This window comes from Mobula birostris, chromosome 19 (genome assembly GCF_030028105.1).
Source record: "Mobula birostris isolate sMobBir1 chromosome 19, sMobBir1.hap1, whole genome shotgun sequence".
NCBI lineage: Eukaryota > Metazoa > Chordata > Chondrichthyes > Myliobatiformes > Myliobatidae > Mobula > Mobula birostris.
The window spans coordinates 13,256,644-13,277,433 of NC_092388.1; the positions used below are offsets into that span (position 1 = coordinate 13,256,644).

A 20,790-nucleotide genomic window follows, 5' to 3' on the forward strand; every position below is an offset into this window, starting at 1 on the left:
AATTACATTCAGATTCAGATTTATTTATCACTTGTTCATCGAAACATACAGTGAAATGTGTCATTTGTGTTGCTGCTTGCTCGGGGAGGGTGGAGTGGGGGCTTTGGGATTCTAACGTTTTTCTGTCATTCATTCTTATTGTTCTGCTTTTTCATGGACGTTCTGTGAAGACAAGTATTTCAGGTTATATACGTGTACATTCTCTGACAATAAACGGAACCATTTGAGCAACTCAAACCTGGGGATGTGCTGGGGGCAGCCCACAATTGTCGACCATATCCTGGTACCGAAATAGCATTCCCGCAATGTTCAGCAGAACAACCCAACAAGCAACAAAACGAGTGCCTTTCCTCCCTCACACTCACCCAGGAGTGTAATGGAATACTTGCCACTTGCCTGCTTGAGTGCAGCTCCAGCAACGCTCAAGGTGCTTGACAGCATGCGGTACAGGGCAGCCCACTTGATTGGTACCCCTTCCACAAGCATCCAGTCCCTCCAGACCCATGACCATTACCATCTAGAAGGACAAGAACAGCAGATACCTGGGGATACCACCACTTGGAAAACCACCTCCAAGTCATTCACCATCTTGATTTGGAAACATATCACTGTTCCTTCATTGTTGCTGGGTCAAAATCATGGAACTCCCATCCTAACAGCACTCTGGGTGTACCTACACCTCAGGGACTGCAGTGGTTCAAGAAGGCAGCTCGTCACCACCTTCTCAAGGGCAACTAGGGATGGACGATAAATGCTGGCATAGCCGGCAATGCCCACATCCCATAAATCAATATTTTTTTTTAAAAAACCCACACACACAGACAACTCCAGGACAGGCATCTAACCTCTAGGCTGCAGGCTGAAGATTAAAAGCATGAAGATAAAGTCCTATTAGATATAGACGATTACTGAGATCTGGAGAGTACCTCGCAATGTTACCACAGTGAACACAGATGTGCAATTTTTTTGTTTAACGAATTATCTGAAATCACTGTTTTGTGATTTTTTTTTTTACAGTCAATATTTATCCAAAAATAAAATTTCTTGATGTTGATTGTGTACCTGTATCTATATCTTGATTTCTGGATCTTACTACTTTCGATATATTTTTGTGGCACTTTGCCTAAAATGTTATTTCTTATATAACTTTGCTAGCAGAAACTGCTAATATCAGATCTATATTCTATCCTCGCGGTAGTTTTCCATCTGCCAGTTGTACAGTCCGCATTTTGGAATATCTCCTTCTCCAATTTACATCTGTCATCAAGATTTATACATTTGCAAACATTGCACATTATTTGTTTTGGGCCGATGGGGCTCATCAGCCGTGGTTGGCAGCTCATCTAGGAGAAGGAAAATGCTAATCTCAAACCTCTGCTGCCCTGTGGCTACACCCAGTCACGAGGAAGGCTTAGGATCTAAACCTGGAGGGGAAGTCCTACCTTGAGTTCAACGCTGACTGGCACCTCCTGCGTAGTCTCTGGTGCCAAACTGTATTGGTCTCTGCTGTTACTTTGGATTCATCGGCTTCATGGAGAGAGACTGCTGTGTGGGCAGCAGCTTGTTCTCATTCCACCGAGATGCAACACTGAGCGTCATAGGAAGTCATTCCTGCCTGTGGCCATCAAACTTTACAACTCCTCCCTTGGAGGGTCAGACACCCTGAGCCAATAGGCTAGTCCTGGACTAGCATAATTCCTGGCATAATTTACATATTACTATTTAACTATTTATGGTTTTATTACTATTTAGTTATTTATGGTGCAACTGTAAGGAAAACCAATTTCCCCCGGGATCAATAAAGTATGACTACCTACTGCCCTGGCTTGCATATCATGTAGACAGCTGGGATGTAACATCCATGGTCGATGGTGACTCAGTTATTTCTCAGCTTATTCTTGATAATCTTGATACTCTTGATTTTCTAACACCAACCACGACAAGGACACTCTTAACTGCCTAATTGACCACCACTTTCATTCAGTTACGCAAGTTCACCGATTTTCTAATTCAGAGTCACGATCATTTATTTATCACATGCACACTGAAACATACAGTGAAATGTGTCTTTTGCATTAACAGCCAAGAAAACCTAACGATGTGATGAAGATAACTCCACAAGTGTTGCCACATATTCCGGTACCAACATAGCATGCCCACAATTCTGCAACTCCCCCTTTTTTAATCTAAGTGCAGTTAACTTTGCTGCAGATGCTATGATTAAGGCATTTTCCTGTAATTGCCTATACATTTCTTAATTTCTATTTTGTAATTCAGAATATATTGTAATAGTTTTCAAATTAATAATAAGTGTATATTTTTGAACATTTAAGTGTATTCTGAAGAAACTAATTCCATTTAAAATGTAATGTTATTCAAAATTTTGAGGCTTGCATCTGTCTACTGTTCACACGGGTTGCCTTATCTGAACTATTCGAGTTCAAGTTTACTGTACAGCTAAACGAAACACCGTCCCTCTGGGACCTCGCTGCAAAACACAGTATGTATGGTCACACAGAGTACATATGGTTACGATCCAGCACCATGCAATACAGTCACAAAATAAAATTAGCACAAGCCCTTGAGTGTCTTGGCCTGAAGTGTGACAGGTTGGCATAAAGTGTGAGGAGCATGTTTATGTAAGGTAGTTTATTGTTACTGACACTATTATAATAGAACAGTCATACAGCAACAATAAAAGATGAAAAGTGACAAGTGAGGGTTGGGGTGAGGACGCCAGAATATTCAGACAGGGGTGTACACGTGTGCAGCGTGTTAAGTCTAACGACCCAGGGGAAGAAGCTGTTACCCAGCCTGATGGTTCTGGTCCTTATGCTGTGGTACTTTCTGCTCGATGGCAGAAGGTCAAAGAAATTGTGGAGGGAAAAAAATTGTGGCGATGCTGGTGCTTCTGTTCCTGTATGCCCTAAGTTGGGGTGGGTCGGGGAGAGACCCTGGATATGGATACCACAGTGAACTGTCCTGCTTTAAATTCTTGTCTGGTGCAGACCTTTTGAATGTAAATTCTGTGCCCACATGTTGACTTGTGAAGCTGTTTTTTTTAAAAAATTTAATTGATTAGTCTAGCAATACAGTGCGGAACTGGCCCTTTTAGACCAATGAGACGTACTTCCCAGCGACCCACACTAGCGTGACCAATTAACCTACTAACTGGCACGTCTTTGGACTGTGGGAGGAAACCAGAGCACCCGAGGAAATCCACGCTGGGAGAACGTACAGACTCCTTACAGAAGGCGCTGCATTTTGGACTCTGAACCGTCCCAAGCTGTAACAGCGTCATGCTAACCATTCAGCCCATTGATTCTGCACTGCCATTCCATCATAACTGATCCCATCCAACCCCATCCACTGCTTTCTCGCCATACCCTTGACCAATCAGGAAATTTTCAACTTCTGCCTTAACTATAACCACGGACTTTGCCTCCACCACGGTCTGTGGCAGAGCATTCCACAGATTCACTACTCCCTGGCTAAAAAGAATTCCTTCTTACCTCTGTTCTGAAAGGTTTATGCAGTTTTGAGGCTGCCCCCACTATAGGAAGCATCCTCTCCACGTCCACCTTATCTAGTCCTTTCAACATTCGGGAGGTTTCAATGAGATCCTCCCACATCTTCTAAATTCCAGTGAGTACAGGCCCAAAGCTGCCAAATGCTCCTCATATGTTAATCCCATCATTTCCAAAATCATCCTTGTGAACCCCCTCTGGACTCTCTCCAATGATAACAAATCCTTTCTGAGATATGGGGCACAAAACTGTTGACAATACTCCAAGTGCAGCCTGACTAGTGCCTTATAAAGCCTTAGCATTATCTCCTTGTGTTTATATCATGTACCCCCTTGAAATAAATGCCAACATTGCATTTGTCATCTTTACCACAGACTCAACCTGGGAGTTTTTCATGAGGAATCCTAAGTCCCTGTGCACCTCTGATGTTTAAACTTTCTCCCCATTTAGATAATCATCTGCACTATTGTTCCTTTTACCAAATTGCATTGTCATATATTTCTCAACACTGTATTCCAACTGCCACTTTTTTGTCCATTCTTCCAATTTAAGTCCAGCTGCAATCGGATTGCTTCCTCAGCAATACCTACCCTTCCACCTATCTTCGTATCATCCACAAACTTTGCTATAAAACCATCAATTCCATGATCCAAATCATTGACAAACAATGTGAAAAGTAGCAGTCCCAATACTAACCCCTGAAGAACAGCACTAGTCACTGACAGCCAACCAAAAAAGTCTCCCTTTATTCTCACTCGCTGCCTCCTGCCTGGCAGCTATTCCTCTATCCATGCCAGTATCTTTCCTGTAATGCCATAGGATGTTACCTTGTTAAGCAGCCTCATGTGGCATCTTATCAAATCCAAGTAAATGACATCCACTGCCTCTCCATTGTCCACTCTGCTTGATACTTCCTCAAAGAACTCCTAACAGATTTGTCAGGCAAGATTTCTCTTTATAGGAACCATGCTATCATTTTATCATTAGTCTCCAAGTACCCCGAAACCTCATCCTTAAACCTCCAACATTTTCCCAACTATTGAGGCTGGGCTAACTGGCCTATGATTTCCTTTCTTTTGCCTTCCTCCCTTCTTAAAGAGTAGAGTGACACTTGCAATCAAGATAGAGTTCATTTAGTTGCCATTCAGCCTACCGGCCTCCACATCCAGAGCATTATCTCAGATACCTCCCATGGCCCTGAAGAAATCTCACCACTAGCCACACTTTCCTACCCACCTCATTCTGTGTTCCATTGAGGACAACGCTGTCTGTGTTGTCCCTGGTCCCCTCGTCACTCCCCATCCATCCTTGACCCCTGACACTTTTCCACTGCAATCACAGGATGCACAACGTGTGTTCTTAAACTACTGTCCTCACCAGCACCACAGACCCAAGCAGTCTTTGGCCTTCATTTGGAAATATATCACTATTCTGTCAACATCCTGATCGACTCCCCCCTCCCTCCTCCCCCTCCTCAAACAGCACTGCGGGTAATACCCATATCACAAGCATTCTAAAAGTTCAAAGAGGCAGCTCACCAGCACTTCCTCAGGGGAGTTAAGGATGGACAATTTGTATAAATTGTGGTATTTCAAAGTTCAAAGTAAATTTATTATCAAAGTATATATATGTGACCATGTATGACCCTGGGGTTCGTTTTCTTGTGGGTATACTCAGCAAATCCGTAATAAAATCAATGAAAGACTGTGCCAATAGGGCGACAACCAGTGTGCAAAAGACAGCTAACTCGGCAAATGCAAAAAGAAATAATAGTAATAAATAAATAAATAAATAAGCAATAAATATTGAGAACATCAGATGAAGAGTCCTTGAAAGTGAGTCCATAGGTTGTGGGAACAGTTCAGTGATGGGGCCAGTGAAGTTATCTCTGCTGGTTCAAGAGCCTGATGGTTGAGGAGTAATAACTGTTCCTGAATTTAGAAGTATTGATGTTGCATATGATGTTGATGAGGCCAAATTATCAACGCGTTATCCTACGTAACTTCCGCCGTCTCCAAAGGGACTCTACCACTAAGCTTATCTTTACCTCCCCCTTCCCCCGCTTTCCACTGGCATCACTCCTTCCGCGATTCCCTTGTCCATTCGTCCCTCCCCACTCATCCCTCTCCAGGCACCTATCCTTGGAAGTGGCCAAAGTGCTACACCTGCCCATACGCTTCCTCCCTCGCCTCCATCCAGGGCCCCAAACGGTCCTTCCAGGTAAGGCAACACTTCACCTGCAAATCTGCTGGGGTCGTCTGGGGTGTCTGGTGCTTCCGATTAAGTTGGGGGGACCACTTCATTGGGCACCTCAGCAACATCCGCCACAGACGTAACTTCCCGGTGGCCCAACATTTTAATTCCAATTCCCAATCCAATGGGTTGATCCATGGCCTCCTCTGTGCCAAGATGAGGCCACCTTCAGGTTGGAGGAGCAACACCTCATATTCTGTCTGGATGGCCTGCTAACTGATGGCATAAATATCAATTTCTCCTTCCAGTGAACAAAATTCCTCCTTCCCTTCCTCTGTTCCCTACTCTGACCTTTTACTCCTCACCTGCCCATCACTCTCTCCCCCCCCCCCCAGGTCCCCTCCTCCTTCCCTTTCTCCTCCCCTATCAGATTCTTTCTTCTCTAGCCTTTAACCTTTCCCACCCATCTGGCTTCAACTATCATCTTCCAGCTAACTTCTCTCCCCTCCCCCCCCCCCCCCCCACCTTTTAATTCAGGCATCTCCCCACTTTCTTCTCAGTCCTGAAGAGTGGTTTCAGCCCGAAACATGGACTGTTTATTCATTTCCGTAGAAGCTGCCTGGCCTGCGTTCCTCCAGCACTTTGTGTGTGCGCTTTGGGTTTCCAACATCTGCAGAATCTCTTGTGTTTATAAATGTGACTAAGAGTTTTGAACTCTTCAAAATCTAATATTTGTTTAACTCGTTTCTAGGAAGAATTGGTGGTACATAGCACAGACCCGGAACATGACTGAGTTAACCTGAGATCGGTGCTTGCTGTGGACTTCGACAAAGCAAAGCTACCTTGTGACTGAGTGGTTCTGCTGAGCATCCTCATCATGAACAACAGTGAGGAGCAGGTGACTGTAGTGACCCAGAGGTTGTCAACCCCCACCCGGAATTCCAACAACTTGTTCAGGCCGGATATTCGGCAGGTATCGTATATTCTCTTCCACCCCCTACCTCCATCCCCACCACCACTACTTTATCATTTCCTGTCAGAGTCACTTTATAGACATAAATATATGTATGTGTGTATATGTATGTATATATAAATTGTGCCTTTTATGAATGTATAGTGTTTTTTGTGCTACATCAGATCCAAGGTAACAATTATTTCATTCTCCTTTACACTTGTATGCTAGAAATGACATTAAACAGTCTTGAATCCTGAATCTGGTTGATGACATTAATTTGCACATTGCAGCGGCTATAATTTGCCTTGTTAACCTGCAACATGCAGACGCAATTATCCTTGAAGTTAAATACAGATGTATTGTTTTGGGCCTTAATTAACTGTAGTATTGCCTATTTAAAAACAATTGCTTTCAAGTTTTAGATTTTCCTATTTATAGAACTCATTAACAAAATCCTAACTGTGCAATGTGTGTTGAGTAGAAGGTTATTTTAAAGAAGCATCTGGCTAATTTTGAGCAAAAGAGCAAAATCAAGTTGCCGAAACATTTTTCTGTACATAATGTGCAAGTCTATTTTTGGAACCTTTCAAAGTGCCTTTTCAAACCCGTCTGCCTTTGAGCTCGCTAACCTTTTGCTCTGCACCAAAACCTTTCAGTGCTGCTGTGGGCTGAAGATTCTCTTCCTAATTACCGACCATCTCACCCTTAGCATACTTTCAGGGAAGTGCTTGATATAATGAGAATACAGGAAAGTATTTCAGTGACTCATCTTGATTCATTTTACAAGGTTTTTGTGTGGTCACTAGAGCCTGAGTCGCTGTTGAGCGCAAGTGTTGTACTTGTGGTCTGTCTTCACTGCTGGAGAACGAGCTGCTATAATGGGAGATGTAGAAAGAGACGTGGTGTAATTACCTGAGTGATAAATTGGTAATGACAGAAAGTAATAATCAGTGGATTAAGGCTGATTTAATAAATCTTGAAGTTTAATGGAGGAAACTTAACCTTAGGCTTGAAAAATCTGGTATACTTAAGATTTTTATATAGTCCTGAAACCATTCCAGTCAACTCTTTTATATTTCTGGGTACTTATTTGGCACAGTAGTTTGTTTAAAATAAAAGTAGTTATTGGAAGATTTAAAGAGTGGTGTTGATGTGTAGCCAGATCTTTTATTATGTGACTGCTCTGCAATGCCTACTGATGCCTACGTGGGGCGCCATAGTCAGCGCAATGCCATCACAGCTCGGAGCATCAGAATTCAGAGTTCAATTCCGAGGCTGTGTGTAAGAGGCTTGTATGTCCTTCCCATTAGCGCGTGGGTAAATTCAGCCGGCTCCATTACAGGCACTTGCTTCCCCATCATCGAGGACATCTTCAATAGGGAATGCCTCCCAAAAAAAAATAGGCAGCATCTATCTTTAAGGAACCCCACCACCGAGGACATGTCCTCTTCTCATTGCCAGCATCAGGGAGGAGGTACAGGAGCCTGAAGACACACACTCGGAATGATTTAGGAACAGCTTCTTCCAGTCTGCCTTCAGATTTCTGAATGAACCCATGAACATCATCCCACTATTTTTGCTCTCTTTTTGCACTGCTCATTTACTTTATACAGCGACGCCTTACTGGCAGCAAACAAAACTACTAACCATTAATCGCATCTTTTCCAGAAAAAGGTCACTGCAATCGATAGCCTGTAACTTCCCTTTTGGAGTTGAGCTTCCAAGCTGCCAGTACAATTTGGCATTTTTGCAGTGTGAGCTGGAGTCTCAAAGGTGCAGGACGGTCGTAGCGTGGTGTGTACAGACTGAATTGAGATGGTTGGGCCCCGGCCCGAATGCGAGGAACGAGCCAATGTTTGGCCATTGCTGGAGCAGACTTTGTGCCGATGCACCGCAGCAGATCCGAGGCCAGGCGAGCCGAGGCAGGGCAAAGTGGAAGTGGTGGGCCTGAGAGCGAGGAGTGGTTCTGACAAAGGGTTCAGGCCCAAAACATTGACTGATCATTTCCACGGATGCTGCCCGACCTGCTGAGTTCCTCCAGTGTGTTCTGAGTGTTGCTTTGACCCCAACATCTGCAGAGTATTTTGTGTTTACGGATGCTTGACTGATTTGTGCCGGGTCAGATTGGGAAGGCCAGGTACAGGACAACTCAAGTCTGCAGGGCCCGGGCCTGAGAGTGTATCGAAGCAGCGGAGCCTGGGTCCAAGAATGAGGAACAGCCCATTGTTTGGCTGATTTTAAACACCGGTCCAGATTTGTTACTTTTTTTCCCACACTGGGTATTTGACAGCCGTTTTTATAAATGGGTTCTATTGTCTCTTTGATTTGTGGCTGCCTAAGGAGACGAATCTCAAGGTTGTATATAGTATACATTCCTTGATAATAAATGTATTTTGAACCTTGATTCTGAATGAATATACCAAGCATCCATTCTCTTGGCTTTAAGCCAGCCGTAGTTGGCTTGCAAACAACAACCCTATAATTCTTATATTCACAAAAAAAGAGAGTTTATTTTTATTTTACTTTGCTTCTCAAAATTGAATGTATTAAAGCCTGGTGAGATTGCAAGCTCTGATTCAGCTTCCTGAGGTTTGAATGCCAGTCATGACTAAGTCATAGATGTATCAATGAATTATGCCAAATAATTATGGGAGTTCAGAATTTACACCTAATTTAGTATGGGATCAGTTTTGCTAAAGGGAGTGTCAAAATAATTAGTGCAGCACACACAACATGCTGGAGGGGAATAAGCAGTCGCTGTTGTGGGCCATAAGACAATGGGACATAGGAGCAGAAGTAGGCCATTTGGCCCATTGGGCCTTTGGCAGGCCATCATGGCTGGTTTATCATTCCTCTCAACCCCATTCTCCTGCCTTCTTCACGTAACCTTTGACATCCTTAGTAATCAAGGAGCTCCACAAGCCCTAAAACAATTGGTGGTTCTTTCTTTGCACACGGGCCTTCTGAATTTCCGTTATGGGTGAAGTGTAACATTTTCTGGTAGTTGGGTGACCATTTATTTGTTTTCACCTAAAGCAAATGTCACCCTTGGAGACTTAAGTTGGCGTCAGCTGTTCTTTGTTGGTTTGCTCTGAAGTTGCCTGCAGCTGCTGTACATAACTGAAGCTCATAATGTACATTGTGGCATCCGAAGGCATACAGCATCATGCAGGAAACTTATTCTCTGTGAGTGTTGTAACCTTTAAAAGATTCATTCGTTTGGTACCGTCACTAAAATGAATTGACTTTCCTGTAAGATCCAGCAGTTGTACTCATTATCAACAACTCTATATTTAATGTTGTTTCCTCGGCATCATTATTTCACAAGACCTCATGTAGGAGAAGCATCTCTCCTTCATTAACAAAAAGGCTCTGCAGAGGATGTACAATTGATACAATTCCATCTTCCCCAGAACATACTGGTGCAATTCTATACGGCCATCATAGAGAGCATCCTCTTGTTGGCCATTACTCTCTGGTTTGGTGCAGCATCGTATCTCGATCTACGAAAACTACAGTGAACTGTCAGGTCAGCAGAAAAGGATATTGGTTGCATTCTACCATCACCACAGGACTTGTACATATCCAGGTCAGAGAATCGGGCTGGAAAGACACTGGACACTACTCTGCAAACTACCTTTTCCAGAAGCTCCCTTCTGGAAAGTGTGATAGAGCTATTAAAACAAAAGCTTCACGCCATCTTGAAAAGTTTCTTCCCCCAGGCAGTTCATCTGATCAACCATTCTAGTTAGCCCCCACCCCTCTATCTATTAGTGCCATTACTGCACTGTAAACAATTTAAAGCACATTTTGTAATGTTTACATTGTAAATACATTCTGATATTTATGCTTTTAATTTTTTCCACATTTGTCCTTTTTAACCTCTATCATTATTTATTCCTTATCATTATTGAATGTTATTGTTGTATGTCATGCCAACACACTACAGCAAATTCCTGATGAATATAAATATACATGCAACTATAGTTGATCCTTGATCCTTGTAACAATAAATTGAATTGAAGGTCACTTTTGCTCACTAAAGTTTATATTTTTTTTTGATAGTCTTGTTGGTCGGAGTTGTGTTTCCTTCTGATACCAGAGGATTGGCGTCTGGCCTGAGATCATAACAAAGTGCCTTCACTTGGTAGTGTAGCGGTTCACGCAATGCAATTACAGGGCATCCTGGAGCTTGGAGTTCAGTTTCAACGCCATCTGTAAGGAGTTTGTATGTTCTCATGACCACATAGGTTTGCTCCCGCAGTCCAAAGACGTACTGGTTGGTAGGTTAATTGGTTACTGTAAATTGTCCTGTGACTAGGCTAGTGCTAGATAGGTGGGTAGCTGGGTGATGCGACTAGTTGGGCCGAAAGCGCCGGTTCTATAAATAAATGAATAAATGCCGCTGGGCCACGTTCAAACGGGTTAAAATAAAGCACTGGTTTTTGTGCTGCTTTCCACTACATAAACACAGAAGTGACATGTTCACGAATCTCCAGAGCAATTGATTGATGAAAATTTAAGTCCAAAAGTTTCAGATTCGGATTTATTTACCGCATGTGCATTGAAACTGGCAGTGAAATGCATCACACAAGAAGTGTAGGAGGAACTCAGCAGGCCAGGCACCATCTAGGAAAAAGAGTAAACCTTCGACGTTTTGAGCTGAGACCCTTCATCGGGGCTGGGAAGAAAAAGTCGGAGTAAGAAGGTGGGGAGGGAGGGGAGGACGAAGTTGAAGGTGGTAGGTGACAGGTGAGGTGTGACCAGGAGAGGTGGGGGGGGGGTGAAGTAAAGAGCTGGGAAGTTGATTGGTGAAAGAGATAAAGGGCTGGAGAAGGGGGCAATTTGACGGGAGGGGATAGAAGACCATGGAAGAAAGGGAAGGGGGAGGAGCACCAGAGGGACTTGATGGGCAGGTAAGGAGATAAGATGAGAGAGGGAAATGGGAATGGGGAATGGTGAAGGGAGAGGACCAATTACGAGAACTTAGGGACATTGATGTTCATACCATCAGGTTGGAGGCTACCCTGATGTGTTGCTCCTCCAGCCTGAGTGTGGCTTCATTGCAGTAGTAGAGGAGGCCAACGGACTGACATGTTCGGCAGAGGAAGGTGCTCAGGAGGCTGTATCGGAGGGGCTGGTCGGAGGCTCGAAGTTTTCGGATGGACAGACTCAGTGTCAGCTGTGGTCGGCTGCTTCCAAGGCATCGGCAAGTTGACGGTGCCTGGAGGTTTATGGCAGGGAGTTTCTCCCTTTTGCAGCCTGCTATCGGGGACTCGGGAGTCGATCGACTCGGGACTTTGAGAATATTTTTACCGTGCCCATGATTTGTTCTTCATCAAATTATGGTATTGCTTTGCACAGCTGTAACTATATGTTATAATTATGTGGTTCTGTCAGTGTTAGTCTTTGGTTTGTCCTGTTTTGTGTGATATCACTCCGGAGAAATATTGTATCATTTCTTAATGCACATATGCATTTCTAAATGACAATAAAAGAGGACTGGGTGTTCTCATAATCTAATGTTCCAATGGGGATGGGAAGTAGAATTGAAATGGGTGGCAACCAGGAGGTCACGCTTTTTCTGGCGGACAGAGCATAGGTGCTTGGCGAAGCAGTCTCCCAATCTACATCGGGTCACACCGATATACAGGAGGCCACAACAAGAGCACCAGATACAGTAGGTGAGCCCAACAGACTGGCAGGTGAAATGTCGCCTCGCCTGGTAGTGGGGGAGGGGGTGTAGGGGCAGGTGTAGCGCTTGTTCTGCTTGCAAGGATAAGTACCAGGAGGGTGATCAGTGGGGAGGGGCGAGTGGACAAGGGAGTCGCGTGGGGGCCATCCCTGCAGAAAGTGGAAAGCTGAGGAGGGGAAGATGTACTTGGCGGCGGGATCCCATTGGAGATGGCAGAAGTTGCGGAGAATTACGTACTGGACACAGAGGCTAATGGGGTGGTCAGTGAGGACAAGAGGAATTCTATCCCTGCTGGGGTGGTGACAGGATGTGGTGAGCGTAGATGTGTGCGAAATGGAAGAGATGCAGATGAGGGCAGCGTTGATGATGGAGGAAGGGAGGCCCCTTTCTTTGAAGAAGGAGGACATCTCAGGAGCTCTGGAATGGAAAGCCTCATCCTGAGAGCAGATGCAGTGGAGATGGAGGAACTGAGAGAAGGAGATGGTGTTTTTACAAGTAACAGTGTGGGAAGAGGTATAGTCCAGGTAGCTGTGAGAATCAGTGGGTTTGTAAAAGATATCAGTAGATAGACTGTGAAATACACTGTGATAGGCAGTGAAATACACTGTTTGCATGAGCAACCAGCACAACCTAAGGGTGTGCTGAGGCTGGTGCCAACATAGCATGTCCAAATGCCCATCAGAACAACAGAGAACACAACAAGCAACAAAACAACAGTAGTGATAACTAGCTCCATTTCTCCCTCACACCCACACAGTCCTCCAATCCCAGGAAAGGCCCCTGGGCCTCCATCGGGCCAGTGGACTCGCAGGCAATGCGCCTCCGACTTCCCCAGTGGACCATAGACTCATAGACCCAGGCACTTGGCCTTCGAGCTTTGATTTCTGGACCTCTGGTCAAGCTTCAGGATTCGATCTTTGGTATCAAGCTCAAGACTAGCCAATGACATGACCCCAAACTCTAGATCAGGGTTCCCAACCTCCTTTATGCCATGGACCAATACCATTAAGAAGGGGGGGTCTGTGGACCCCAAGTTGGGAATCTCTGGTCTAGATGGTAGGTGGCCATTTACTGTGTCAGGAAGTAATCACTGGAATCGCAAAAGCTAAACTGGGGAAGGATCCTGTGTTTCACACCACAAAGCATTTGTGATGACAGCTTGTTATTTTTATTTCCACTACGAAAGGGAAAGAAAAATTGAATTTAAATTGTCACTATTGTCATGTACATTCAGATTACATTGTCTGCTCCAACGATTCAGGTTTCAGCATTTCATCATAATTGCTATAGCAACCCATAACCACCCCGCTACCATACAACTGGTAAGTTTTAGTTCTGCACACCTCAGATAATCTGACTGTTTGAAGTAACAGCACGCATTGCCTACTGAATATTGAAAGATCTAGAGAGAGTGGGTGTGTTTCCCATAGTGGGAGAGCCTTGGACTATAGAACAAAGACCCAAAATAGAGGGATGTCCCTTTAGAGTGGAGATGAGGAGGAATTTCTTTTACCAGAGGGTGGTGAATCTATGGAATTCATTACCACTGGTAGATGTGGAGGCCGAGTCACTGGGTTTATTTAAAACGGAGAGTAATTGTAATTTGATTTGTAAGAGTGTCGAAGATTACAGAGAGAAGGCAGGAGAATGGAGTTAAGGGGGAAAATCAACTTCTAGTTCAGATGCCACCACCAAACGTGTGTGACAGCTTTCTGGTAGTCAAAAAGCTAAGAAATCCAAGTAAAAACATCACTAAAAATAACTTTTCTGAGGTAAATTGTGTTAAATTATCACCACAAACAGTGAAGGGACAAGCGATAGCAAGGGAAGTGTGGGGGATGAGCCGAGATGGTGTGTTGCAGATGGAGTTCCGATGCCCGTACAACTGGCCCGGGAGTGAGGTTGGATCACTGTGAGTGCCAAGAGGAGAAGTCAGGGCCTGGGCGGAGGAGATTCGATGCCCTTACCTCTGGCCCTGGTGCAAGGTTGGATCGCTCTGGGTGCCGAACTGATTTGAGGGGCTTGAGAGCGGCTTTGGACTGGGTGACTAAATCTGGGTCCAGAGTGAGTCACTGGGCCCGGTGCCTTTCGCAGCAGCGATGCCCGGACCCTAGTGCAAGGTACGATACGTTGTTTAGACAATCTTAACGCCAGCTCAGATCAGAGACAAGAGCAATTGCGCTCGCTTTCTGTGGTGTTCACTCCTCTCTCCAGGGCGCCGAAGCCTTTCGCTGCCTGTTTGGTCAATTTAGACACCAGCCCAGATAGACTGAAAAGCCAGGGTGTTGGGATTCAGGGCGAGAGCCAATTTCACTCATTCTCCATGATGGTTACCCTCTCTCCCCCCCTCTCTCCCCCCCTCTCTCCCCCCCTCTCTCCCCCCCTCTCTCCCCCCCTCTCTCCCCCCCTCTCTCCCCCCCTCTCTCCCCCCCTCTCTCCCCCCCTCTCTCCCCCCCTCTCTCCCCCCCTCTCTCCCCCCCTCTCTCCCCCCCTCTCTCCCCCCCCCTCTCCCCCCCCCACAGAGGCTATGAAGTCTGCCACGACTGTTGTGCTCTGTGCCCGTTAATATGATGTATTGATAAGTGAGGCTTTCACCCCTACTCCAGACTGCTCCAGGGTTCGGATCTGAACCAAATTTTGGTTCAGTTTGTTGTTGTTCGCTTCAATTGTTTGCACGATATGATTTTTTTTTTCTCTTGCTTAACGGGTGTTGGTCATTTTTATTTTTTGTATTTTTTTCTTTAATTGGGTTATTTTGGACTTGCTCTGTAGCTACTTATGAACAAACAAATCTCAAGGTTGTACAGTTTATGCACTCTTTGATAATAAATGTACTTTGAACTTAAAATCAGTTGTGATCTAATGATGACTTGATGAGATGAATAGCCCAAATTTGTTCCTTTGTCTTAAAGTCTTATTACTACATTGTGAAAATGTAGTTATGCAAATGTACTGAGATTAAATTGCACCATTTGCCAGTTCTAAAGTTCTTACGTATTTTAGTACAGTATTGCAATAATTTCAGCATTACTTATATCATTTATACTTCTGATTTCAGAGTGAACATTTTAATATTTTTGAGACTGATAAATCATTTGGATTACTAGATCACAACAATGACGAGCTATTAAGGTCTGCTCTATTTGAATTGCCCAAGGTGACGGTTTTAGGAAAAGGTATAGGATAAGAACTGAGCAATTTGAATAAATTACCCAATGGGAACTAAAAAAAAAAGAGCAGTACAGTAGTTTGCAGCCAACTGTGAAGTGTGCATTTTAAATGTACCATGAATTCTTTTTAAAAATTTGTTTTGAGCAGGATAGCTGGGAGATTGTGGAAGGGCTTCGCGACAGTACCAGTGCTATTCACGAACCAGAGAAGCAGGAAGGATACATGCTGAAGAAGAGGAAATGGCCCCTGAAAGGCTGGCATAAGGTGCGGTTAGTGGGGGGAGCAATGTTGAAATACACCAGAGTAATAAAATAGAAATGTACCAAATAACCACGTTCATATTTTTTCATTGGGTCATTGTACAGTACAGAAACAGGCTCTTCAGCCCATCAAGTAGGTGCTAGTGCTAAACTATCATTCTTCCTAGTCCCGTCAACCTGTATCCAGACCACAGCCCTCCCATCCATGTACCTATTCAAATCTCTCTTAAATGTTGAAATCGAACCCATATCCACCACTTCCACTGGCAGCTCTTTCCACATTCCCACCACCTCTGAGTGAAGAAGCTCCCCTTAAATATTTCACCTTTCACTCTTGCTCCAGGCCCCCTCTCTAGTTCTTGTCTCACCTAATCTAGTTGAAGAAGCCTGCTTGCGTTTATCCTTTCTATACCCCTCATAATTTTGTATAGCTCTATCAAATCTCTCCTCGTCCCCCTAAACTCCAGGGAATATAGTCCCTAACCTATTTAACCTTTCCTTATAACTCGGGTCTCCGGATCCCAGCAACATCCTTATAAATTTCCTCAGGACTCCTTCAATCTTATTGATATCTTTTTTTGTAGGTAGGGGACCAGAACACAATTACTACCATCCAGCTGTTAGGTTCCTAAACTAGTGTGAATAACTTCACTCAACACAACTCTGAACTGATTCTACAGCTTACAGACTCACTTTCAAGGACTCTTTACAGTTCATATTTATTAATTTATTTGCAGAATTTGTCTTCTTTTGCATATTGGATGTTTATCAGTCTTTATGTACAGTTTTTCTATTATATTTCTTTATTTTCCTGTCAATAACTGCACAATCATGAATCTCAAGGTGGCATATGTTATCTTATACATACCTCGATAATAAATTTTGCTTTAAACTTTGATCCTTTGTCAAGGACTTTCTAATATTGCTGATATATTGATGCTTATTTTTATCATCTGGCAGAAATAGAAACAATAGAATGAAAAATGGGATATTTGACATATTTACCTGCCTTGTTTTTTTTAAATCTGATAGGTAAAGGTGTAGAAACAGGCCTTTGGCCCACCATGTCGTGCCAACCATTGAGCACCATCTACACCAATCCCATTTTCTTGCCTCCGTGCACCTCGCTTCCCGGATTTTCCTATCACCCAGCCGCACAAAGCACAGTTGAAAGCAGCTGATTCACCTACCAACCCCACACCTTTGGCGTGCAGAATGAACCCCTGCCAGCCCAGTGAAAGTATGCAAAACTGCACACAAATGGCAGCACAGGTCCGGAGCCAACCCAGGCCACTTTCTTAGAACCGCCTCCTTGGTTATTTGGAATGCAGGAGATGTGCATGTCACATCTGTTGGGGGTGGGGGGGGGGGTGGTCACAGAAATTTTACCCAAAAATATATTGAGATAGAGAATATAATTTGCTCCCTTGCCTTGTTCTGTAGTTGCACGTCCAAGTGACATTCACCCTGTCTATAAACCTGTGAGGTCCATGGTCCTTTGACAATGCTATATTTGCCATTGAACTTTCTTCCAGGATTTGGCTTATCTAATGAACTCTGGGCAAAGTATTCAATTGTGGACTTGCCTAGTGACTCAACCGGAATTTTTTAACTGAAATTAAGAAACTGAGTGGGTTATCTTGGTAGGCTTAGCTGCTTAAGTTGCTGGCTGGCCAGCGCCCTGTGAACTAGGTTCAATCCTAACCTCCTGTGCGCTCTGAGTGGAGTTTGTGCCGCCTTGTGAATGTATGAAATAATAAAGGGTAGTTTTATTTGTCACGTTTACACTGAAGCATCGAAACATACAGTGAAATGTGTCATTTTTGCGCCAATGATTTTGTGCATGTGCACTCTCAGGTTAATGAGCTGCTGTGGGTGGTGTGCCTCAAATTCTACCACTTGTATCTTTATTGAAACATTTCAGGTTTTGTGTTAACTGCTTTTTCGTAACCACTTGAGCTTGGTCAAAGTTTTCCTACAGCATCTGTTATCATTGCTAACCCCTCACCGTTACGGTAAATTCGACAGCTGTAGATGTTCCCATTGCACACAGCAGTCAATGCAAGGAATATAAAGAATGATTTGTGTTCCTTGTTAAATGATTCAGCACCCTATCTGGAAATGAGGGTTGATTCTGACCTGATTTCCAGATCCCTACATGTAATTCGCGTAAGCCTGAAAGAAAATACTATTGCAAGAATCATGGCTGGCACCAGGTGTAGGTTACATTTTTAGAAACATAAAAACATAGAAATCTACAGCCCTTTACAGGCCCTTCGGCCCACAATGTTGGGCCGACCACGTAACCTACCCTAGAAACTGCCTAGAATTTCCCTACCGCATAGCTGCCTATTTTTCTAAGCTCCTAATTTTTTTTTCCCCTGCCCTCATTGTGGGAAATTGTGAAACATTTGTTGCAGAGAGAGCAAGAGTGTTTTTAGACCTGGTCTTCGACTGTGGTGAAGATAGGAATCCCAGACCTGCTCTGCTATTATCCTGTTATATTAATTATATTCTTTTCCCGAATTAGATAGATCTCCAGTAAATACTTTTGAACACAGAACATTACAGGCCCTTCAGCCCACAATGTTGTGTTACCCTTTTAATCTTCTTTAAGATCAATTCAGCCCTTCCCTCCTACATGGCCTTTCATCTTTCAGTCATCCATGTGCCTGTCTAGAAGTCTATTAAATGTCCCTAATGTATCTTTGTTTTCACTTCCAGCGATATTTCTTCTTGGAGAAAGGGATCCTGAAGTACGCAAAGGCCCAGGCTGATGTGAGTATTAAGTCAAGTCAAGTTTATTGTCTCTTAACTATGACACCAAGTAAGACAACATTTCTCTAGACCAGGGTGTAAAAGCTCAGTAGTACACGTAACACACAATAACTTAGGAAAGTAAGAATTAAATCTACAAATGATCTGCACATAGATGAACCAAGTAAAGTGCATAAACTAAATACTATAGGGTACAGTACAAATTATCTGGTGACACTTTGAATGTGATGCAGCAGGGAGTTCAGAAGCCTGATGGCCTGGGGGGATGAAGCTGTTTCCCATCCTGACCGTTCTTGTTTTCATGCATCGTAGTTTCCTGCCTGATGGTAGAAAGTCAGAGGATGCTGGATGGATGCCCTGCCCTGCCCTTAGTATTAGAAGTACTCTTTAAACCGTTTCGAAGGATTCAGAAGCCTAAGTTAAGAGTCATCTTTAGCTTTGCTAATATTGTTCTTGATGAACAAAAATGAGTTTTTTCAAAAATAATTTGTATCCTTTATTCTAATAATAACCCATCTTGATGACCTGTTGTCACTTACAGAAAAGATATTTCTGGAAAGGAGTAAATTGGTTTCCCTCCGCTGCAGTGTTGAATGCCTCACAACCTATCTTGTTATGATCTTGCACTTTATTGTTTACCTGTACTGCACTTCCTCTGTAGCTGTTACACTTTATTCTGCATTGGTATTGTTCTACGACTCTGCACTGTGTAATGAGTTGACCTTTATGAACAATGTGCAGGACAAGCTTTTCACTACATCTTGGGACAAGTGACAATAGTAAACCAATTCCAGTTCCGTTACCTTTAATTCCATCATTTCCATAATATGGTGATAGTTGCTTAATTTATTTTTCTGCATTAATGTTTCTCTTCAGGAATGTATATTTGATCCTGACTAGTGCACCAAAAGTCAAAAAGCAATAGATATTTTACCTGGGCTGAGGTATCAGCATCTCATTTGTGCCAGGTTGAGGTAATTCCTTGATAACCTGGGGCCAAACTCTCCATGGTTAAAGGGGAAGTCACTAGATCATGTAAAGAAGATGGGGGAGATGATAATTGCTATAAACGTATTGAACCTGAAGGAACTTTCCCTCCTGTCTGGAGTCCACAGTGGGTTCAGACCTTGTTTAGTTTGAGCTGCCAAATTCTTCAGGATTGGGTACCTCAGCCATCTGTACTGAAGTACAGAAAGATTGTTTATGATAGTTCTCTGTCTGTCAATACTTTAGAGCAGGTGTTCCCAACCTTTTACATGCCATGGACCATTAAGCAAGGGGTCCATGGATCCCAGGTTGCGAACCCTTGGTTTAAAGGAGAAATCCATTAGCTCGAAATGTCTCAGGAAATTTTGGTTCCTGCGTTTGACCTATAACCTTACATTCTGGCAGTTCGCCAAGTGTTTCAGTTCCTCGTTGATAACTAAATTTATTTTCCCAGATTCAGAAAGGAAAACTTCACGGCTGCATTGACGTTGGGCTGTCTGTGATGTCCATCAAGAAGAAGGCAAAATGTATCGATCTGGACACAGAAGAGCACATATATCATTTAAAGGTAATTGACGGCATTCCTCTGGCTGAGTCTAAGCGGACAATCTTTTCTTCATGATGGCACTCACTTAACTGTTTGTTTGCCAGGTGAAGGTCCAGGAGTTTTTTGACGAGTGGGTAGCAAAGTTGCGTCACCACAGGCTGTATCGCCAGAACGAAATTGCTAAGTTTCCCCATGATGTGACGAATCACTTCTTCCCTGTCTCATCCGCTACAGACTCCTCGAGCTCTTTGAACTCCCCTTTACAGAAGGTAATGCCCTAAACAAGTAAATATTTAACCAGGTATACAATGCAAGAGGTTAACCTTTTGGGTTTTAAAAAAGAATGCTATAAACCATTGTGTTTTTGTTCTGTAGCATGTGATTTTATGTATTGTTTTTGCTTGTAATCTTTGCTCTTACCATGGGTCTTGCTGTAGTAGATTGGCTTCGATTTCCCTGAGCATAACACAACAGAAGCCCATGCAGAACCCGGCCTTTTTGGTCAGAATCAGAAACTGGTTTATAATCACTGACCTATAGCATGTCATGAAATTTGTTTCCTGGCAGCAGTACAATGCAATACATAAACATTCCTGTAAATTACAATATGAGTATTTTAAAAAAAAAAACAAAAAATTAGTACAAAATGGTGAGTTAGTGTTCATGAATTCATGGAC

General features: G+C 43.5%; 1 protein-coding gene across 4 annotated transcripts in view; it reads left to right on the plus strand.

Annotated features, from left to right (window-relative positions):
- osbpl3b (oxysterol binding protein-like 3b) overlaps positions 1-20,790 on the plus strand; it is a 197,490-nt gene that overhangs the window by 37,405 nt on the left and 139,295 nt on the right. For all 4 annotated transcript variants that reach the window (XM_072283250.1, XM_072283249.1, XM_072283248.1 and 1 more), the window contains 5 exons: positions 6,472-6,693; positions 15,689-15,805; positions 18,526-18,579; positions 20,021-20,134; positions 20,218-20,382. In XM_072283250.1, the coding sequence (XP_072139351.1) occupies positions 6,598-6,693; positions 15,689-15,805; positions 18,526-18,579; positions 20,021-20,134; positions 20,218-20,382 (546 nt within the window). In that variant the 5' untranslated portion in view covers positions 6,472-6,597. The remainder of the gene's footprint in view (positions 1-6,471; positions 6,694-15,688; positions 15,806-18,525; positions 18,580-20,020; positions 20,135-20,217; positions 20,383-20,790) is intronic.